The sequence below is a fragment of the Numida meleagris genome, chromosome 3 (assembly GCF_002078875.1).
Source record: "Numida meleagris isolate 19003 breed g44 Domestic line chromosome 3, NumMel1.0, whole genome shotgun sequence".
In the NCBI taxonomy this organism is placed as follows: Eukaryota; Metazoa; Chordata; class Aves; order Galliformes; family Numididae; genus Numida; species Numida meleagris.
Window position 1 is genome coordinate 76,433,513 of NC_034411.1, and position 7,448 is coordinate 76,440,960.

Below are 7,448 nucleotides of genomic sequence, written 5' to 3' on the forward strand. Positions count from 1 at the left end.
AGGGGGGTGGCAATAGTAGTATTAATCTGGAAGCTTACTGGATTTTCTTCTTTTCCCTGCCACTGATCTTGTAATTGGCTGTTGCAAAGCAGCTGTCTCTGCAAAAATACATTGTTGTTTTAATATAAAATGGAAGCTTGAGTTTGTAAATGGCAACTGCCATTTGTGCTACATTGTGTAATGCTCCTGGTGTTTTGTCATAGATGTCCTCCTTTTGCAGTTAAGATTCGCTTTAATTTGAAGTGTTCAAGTGACACAGAAACTCTTCTCCAAATAATTTGTAAAATTCCTTTAATGTAAAAGGTGTGTGGAAAACTGATGATAACACTGATTCTGAACTCCTTGCAAGCAGGACATGGGTTATGCCCCAATATTTTTGACTTAGGTACTTCATCTGCAGCATCATCACCATTGAAAAAAGAACAGCCTCTGTTTACTCTCAGACAAGTTGGAATGATCTGTGAACGCTTGCTGAAAGAACGCGAAGAGAAAATCCGTGAAGAGTATGAAGAAATTTTGACCACAAAACTTGCAGGTATATTCATAGTTCAAAATAATATGCTAGCATGAATTCAGAAGCTTTTCTTCTCATTTTTGTATTATGCTGTGTTTTTTTTTTCTGAGCTAATCTGATTAAGGAATGAGATTGCATACAGGTCAGATAGAACTGTGTAGACTCTTCGATAGGATTTTCTCTTCTGTGCCATCTTGGATAGAAGCTGCGACTCCTGGGTATTACTAATCAATGGAAACAGAGGTTTTATTTCAGATAGAACTTTCTCCCGCTGTCGTGTTGGAATTGATCATTTCCTCTTCATTTTTTTTTGCCAGAAAGACTTTCTATTTTACTTCTTTAAGAGCTCTTTGTGAAGGATTTTTTTTTTCCTGCTTGGAAACTGACTTCCTTTTTGTGGAATTTGGCAAGAAGACGCAGTACCTAAGACTTCCCTTTCTCTTCCCAGTACTTACATTGCACTGCTGCCAGTGGTGTTTGGTAGCTGCTTCAGTGTCAGTAGTGTAGCTGCATTTCTGCTCCTCTGTGTTGAATTCTTGCATTTCCTACCGATCAGCTGGTGTTTTTGGTGCCTCATGGCAGCTTACCTTTTGGTAAGAATCATGTTAATGGTGGCATTGTAAAAAGGACATCAGTTGTCAGTGTCCTCTACTTCCAAGCATTTTGCTAACATCTGAGGACTTACATTTTGGTGCGTGTCGAGGTAGGTGCCTTCACAATATGATTGGGTGTCTAATGCTTCCTATGATTATAATGAACATCTGAGGACACTCTTTGGCAGTGAGCTTGCTTTTGAATACCTGCTGCCATTCTATGTCCCCACCTGAAAACACTTCACAGTAAAGTTCGCAAATCTATTCAGAATTCAGGAGCAAACCGTTCTGTGGGCGTTGCCCATGCAGAATGTCTCCAGGCTCATGTCAGACTGCTGGGTTGCACATGACAGTATTGTGTCCGCACCTGAGTCTGTGTTCGTGTTCAGTGCTTGTCGATCTGCCCCCCCTTAAGGCTGGGTTTATTTAATGTATAACTAGCCCTACACATTTAGTTTTCTTTGGACCTAATGTTGCATTCTCGGTTTTTCTTTCTTAACCTGATAGAGACTGATTAATTGGAACTAGTCTTTCTTCTTGTAAATTATGTATGTTAGGAATGGAGTCCTTGCTTACATTCTGTTAAATGCGTTTCAGTTAGCAGTGATGGTAATAACCAATTGAAGACCAGATATGTTCATCGATTTGTCTCAGACACTGAGTCCAACTTGCAGTTCTTTACAGCAGGAACCTCTGGCACTGTGTGCTCTTGTGTCAATCTGAAAAGGGAACCTCTGGAAAGGGGAACAGTGCTTTCTGTTGGAGCCTGAGGGCAGAGTACAGTGAGATGAGATTAGGTTTATTTCCTCTTAGGGTGATCTCCAGAAGAACTAGTTATTGTGTCCCATATGTCATGCCAGTAGTGAATTCTTAGTATTACACAGGAATTTAGAAATAGACTGCTAGAAGAATTGAGCATAATTCCTTCCACAGAAGACCAGTTGCATCTTTCTGCTGGCAGAATGATTATATCCTTTTCTTAACTTTGTACAGTGAGGTGATAACTCATTCTTACAGACTAGTAAAATTAATGGAAATGTAACTGGAAATTCTGTAACAAATATTAATTGGCTAGCTTCTTTCAAGTGACTGAGCGGAATGTTTGGATCTTGGATATTTTCTTCATTCCTTTCCTGACTCATGCTTTTCTTGGAGGTAGTTAGCCAGATACTGCCTTTTTTGTTTTCCTCTGCCATGTTCTTTGTGAGCAGAATTGCATTTCATGTAGAGTGAGTGATGGAGAATGGAAAACTGAGGTTGCTGTAATGCCTTGATTTCCCCGCCTGTCTGTTATTTGAAACCTCTGTGTTAGCAGAATCCTTAGCAGATTTGAAAACCAGAGGGAAGACTGCAAATAAGCTAAGTGAAAGTTTAACTTGAAAGTGGTTCTAGAACCTGCTTGTGAAAAATAGCTCTGTTGCTGCAGTTCAAGTTACATATTTATAGTAACAATGCTTGTATTCGTGGCATTTAGCCATCTTTTGACTTGAAATAGCAAATACCCGTTGTAGGGAATTCCCACAAGTGGTGTAAGTATCTTTACAGGCGTTCATTTCAGTTTTCATCAGTTCACTGTAGATCACTCTTACGTTTGGATTCCTTAACTTTCTTATGCTGAATGCCTCAAGAAAGGGGCTTCTTAGTAAGCATGGATTCTTAAAATTACCAAAGCCAAATTTTTGACAGAGATGGTGCTACAAAGTGGCTGTGTATGCTGACTTAAACCTGTAAAGAAGAAAGCTTGCAGGTTTGTTTCTGGCCTTTAATATGTACCTTCAGGAATAGTTCTAGTTGCTGTTGTTTTTGGAAGTGGTTTCTGGGCAACAAATCCTTCAATCTGCCCTGTGTTATGTTGTTGTTTGGCTAAGATCCTCACGTGGCTGCTGAAAAGCCATCAGTCAGAGCTGCAGTGAAACAGAGGTTCTGCTTGCGGGCAGAGGGGAACTGGCTGCCACGGAGCTGGGCCTACTCACTCAGGGATGAGTGTCCTTAGATGGCTGGGCCAGGTCCACGCTTTGGGCTGCTGCTGCACTGCTTGCTGATTACTGATACGCTGTTTACTTCAAAGGTGAAGCTCCTCCCTGCAAGAGTATGGGGACTTTAATGGGGCAAACCTGTGGGACTAGGAACTACTACAAATCTAACTGCATTTTTGGTTGAAGATTGCCTTCTTTGACCTTGCCCTTTCCTCAGAACACCTCACATTGCTGCACATGTATTTTTTCCACAAGGGAGGAAGGGGAATGGAGAGGAGCGGCATCTGGTAGATATTACTCTCCTTGTTCAATTTCCTAGTTCTGAAAGGTGATATCCTGCTGATGAGTGCACTATTAAAACTGAACAAAATATTGCAAATGTATGGATGTGTGCATAGAAATGACGGTATTTCTGGGAAATAATGCTTAATTCAAAGCCGAATAAATGTTTGATATCTAAATTCCATTTCAGATCACTCAGTGGCTCTTTTCATGAAGTTCGCAGTCAGCTGCGTCTCTCCTATCATGGCTGCTGTTGTGACTAGAATTAGTCAAGTGTTAGCCACTTGGCATCTCATGCGTTTAGTTTGTCTTCGCTTTTGATTTCCTGGCAGTCACCAAAAAGTATTTCTAACTCTGTAGCAAATCCTTTTCCCGTCCTTCTTTGTTTCCATTTCATTAAATTAATTTTCCTGCATCTGGTAGTGATAGGAGTAGAGAGAAGATGCACTTCCAGCGCTAGCACTGACCATAATGCCACGTTTGCTTAACTGCTTTGCTCCTAATAGGCATCTGTGAAACGGGAACACTCAATTACTTCAAAACATTCTGACACTTAGCATGTACTAGGTGTATTGAGATCTTTGTGTATATGCAATGGAATTATCTGGGAGCGTATTACTGCTTTTCTATGGGAGATCCTTTTAATTAAGGGGACGTGCTGCAGTGTTATTCTTGGGGAATGGAAAAGAATGGCAGCTGTGAACTGTGTGAAGGCACTTGAAACTGCTCTTAGTGGATGTGTGTTTAATCGCTATGATCTGTATGGTATGAAAAGTAGCCTTAAGTATTTTTGAGCCTGAGTTAAACTTAATAGACTCACACTTGTAATGCTTCATGCTTGCAGAACAATACGACGCGTTTGTGAAGTTCACGCATGATCAAATCATGCGACGATATGGAGAACAGCCTGCCAGTTGTGAGTATCTATTTCTTCCGGTTCCTGCAGCAGCGTTAGCTTACTGACCTTGCAGTAGTTTAAATGGCCGGTGTTGGATGGTAGGCTTCAGCTGGGCCCCGAGGTAAAAGTACTTGACGTTGGCAGTATGGAGAACCGAGGTTGAAAGGAAGACGTGCGATAAAATGCAGCTCTCGCTTAAAACACAGAGCTGTCTCCCATTACGTGTTGATTTCTGAAACACATTTGGGTATTGCTGTAGCAGATTTGCGATAGACCTGGCTTTTGTTAACTTCATTATTAATTCCTGTTTTTTTTCTCTTCGCAGACGTTTCATGAATCACATTTTCTGCATATGTGGGCTGCCCTATACACCCCGTTTTATTGTTGCAAGCTGTCCCAGTAATGACTTGCAGCAATGCCATATTTTTTCCCCCTGTGAACACAGGTTATTTCAAGCTTTTGTCAGTGGCAACCACTCTTATGCAGCAACTGGTTTTGGAGTGCTCCCTGATGTCAGTACCACCTGGATGTGGACCTTTGCTACCTGTAATAATACCAGTGGCCTCATTTGCTGTATCATTACAATTTGGCTTCTTATGTTAATAAGTTTGAAAAAGTAAAGGATTAAAGCTGATGTTCTAGAAGTTGCCCTTCACTGGTTGTGTAAATAAAAATGTAGAATGACACTTCTGACTGAAGTTAGTGTGGTTTTCATAACTGTGCACTACAACAAAGCTGTAATCACAGTTAAATTAGAATGTAATCCCAGGACAATTTTAAGCAAATAGCCCACAGTACTGCCTGTGAAATAGTGAAGGAGGGCATTTCTGTATTCCATGACTTTTTTGGGGGTTAAGAATGGGTTTATATGATTTCTCATTTTTGTAGTTTTTATTTATTCTCTCAGTCTTTAACAAATGTTTATTGCTGCAATTTTTCAGTGTATCATTGTTTTACTGCCCTTGTAGTACTGGAATTTAGTTGGAAGAATAAAACATTTACTTCTAATCTGTTTGTTTTTAATATGCAGGTGGAACTTTTGCCGTGTATGAATAAACTTAAATCTGAGTGTTTAAATGAAAACTTCATTTACTAGCAGCAGCGGGTGGGTCAGAATTTTAGATGAGGAAAAAGGTGGATGAAAGCGTTACGTAATTCTTCAGGGGCTACGAAATGTGTTAGGTTGGATGCGGTCTCTAGTTATGGAAGCGTGTTTGTTATACAACTGACAGTACTGCTTTAACTGACTGCAGCTGACTCAACAGCTGTGCTCATCTTCCTTCAGTTCTGAATGACACATCAAAGGAGATGTGCTCACAAGATAGAGCTGCTGCTTGCACCACAAGCTGCACCTGCCCAGGTGCTGGAAGGGCTGGAGGTGTGCGATCTCCCTGTGCTGGGCCAGGGGTTTGTTCTTAGATATGCTCAGCTGTTTCCAAACTGCTGTATCAGGGGCGGCTGCTGTTGTCTGTGCAATTCTGAGTCACGGTGTCAATGACTGAAATGCTGTTGCTACGTGGTGATTCCAGATCTCTGCTATGGGGACAAGTATTGCTCATCACATTACTCAGATTATCTGTTTCTGGGACTTGAAAGGTTTTTTGAAGCAATCCCTTGGTTGAACTGTTCTCTACAATAACTTACCGTCAGCTTCTGCTTAAGTGCAAGTCTGTATGTCCCCACTTCAAATTAATGGGGACAAGTTTTAGTTGCAGTGTCATGGCAACTTCAGCTGGTGGATAGACGCAGTCATCAGGTTCCAGAAAAGCCATGCGTGTTCTAGCTCTTCTTGAATTTTATTTCCTTTAGTAGTGGCAATAGGTGCAGAACTGTGCACAAAGCCGCAGTATCTGAGTATTTTCTGCATGCTTTCCCCAAGCCTATTTGACCTTACTTGACCTCTGAAAAGAGTATTTTTTCTTTAACTGTATTTCAGGGTAGTAGAGATAAGAACTCTGTTACTTTTGAGTCTTCCATTGCTGAATGTAATGACAACGCTGTCGGGGGCTGTCACTTCTGTTGCCTGCCTTGTGGTTCTCAGCCCGCTCCTTCTCAGGCCTCCTGGGGTTTACCTTGTGCAGATGAGGGAAACCACGGCTCCCAGATGGACTCTGCCCAATTCCAGCATCCTGATACATTTCCTGTATTACCTGTGTTCCGAAGATCCTTGTTCTGACTTGATAGAGTACATGCCTAAGAATTGGCGGTAGAATTAAAATAACAGCCATTGTGATTGTGTCTCAGCTTATCTTAACCTTCAGGATATTAAGAGCTATTAGAAACAAGAAGTGATGTCATGCTAGCACCCAGTTATTCCTGTGCTGCTCCACATTCACGCATAGTAAACAGCCTGCTGGCAGATGAATGGCACCATGGGTGCCTGTGCATCGCAGCTGCAGTATGCTTGTTCTGTGCCTGTTTGGAAAATAAGGTTGCATTCTTTGAAGTCTTTTTCACCTGCTGCTTGGACGGGCTCCTTTCTCTAAGCTCAGTGATTGATACCTGAGGTGATGACTGTCCCATGAAAGGCTTGCAACAGGTAGCATGCTCCTTGGTGGGAAAATGTTTGGCTGCTTTGTTACTGCTGGAAACAAAACGTGAAATCTGCGGTTCTGTGCTGGAGTCAAGTGGTGCTTAAAGAACACATCTGCTTTGGAGGCTTTTCAGAGGCATTCTGGAGGGCTTAGAGATACGTTAGGAATGGGTAAGAGTAACTAACTTTTTTTTCTTCCCTACTGTATGCAACTGCAGTCCAAAAGCAAACTTCATTGCAGCTTTGCGGTGTTAAAGATGTTGATTAACCTGTTTTTAAAATAGTGATGCTTAAACTTCCCAAGCAGCTCTTGGTTACTGTAAAGTGAGAAAGCAGCATGTACATTGTGTGTTGATTTTTGTCTAGATAAGAAAGCGTATAACCATAAAGATTCTTCAGCATTTTTAAGGCTGAGAAGGAAGGAGATCCGTGCAGTCTCGTGCAGGTGCTTTGAGGTCTGCTATATAGTCTTACACAGCAGGACTGTTACCACATTGCACGTAGGAGCTGTTTTGTGAAGGCTCGCTCTGGTCATGAGCTGGTAATTGGGAAGGGTTTATCTGTGTGATTCCACAGTGGGGAAGAAAAAAAATTGAAGCCGGTCACGTATTAAGAGTTTGTACTCTGGCTGCGAAGCAGTGCTTGTGACTTG

The 7,448-nt window shown here is 41.6% G+C and overlaps 1 protein-coding gene across 1 annotated transcript in view; it reads left to right on the plus strand.

Annotated features, from left to right (window-relative positions):
* The window catches only part of AKIRIN2 (akirin 2), a 16,931-nt gene extending 11,595 nt beyond the window's left edge, over positions 1-5,336 (plus strand). The window contains exons 3-5 of the mRNA XM_021391750.1: positions 386-535; positions 4,210-4,281; positions 4,589-5,336. Coding sequence (XP_021247425.1) covers positions 386-535; positions 4,210-4,281; positions 4,589-4,599 — 233 coding nt within the window. The 3' untranslated portion in view covers positions 4,600-5,336. The remainder of the gene's footprint in view (positions 1-385; positions 536-4,209; positions 4,282-4,588) is intronic.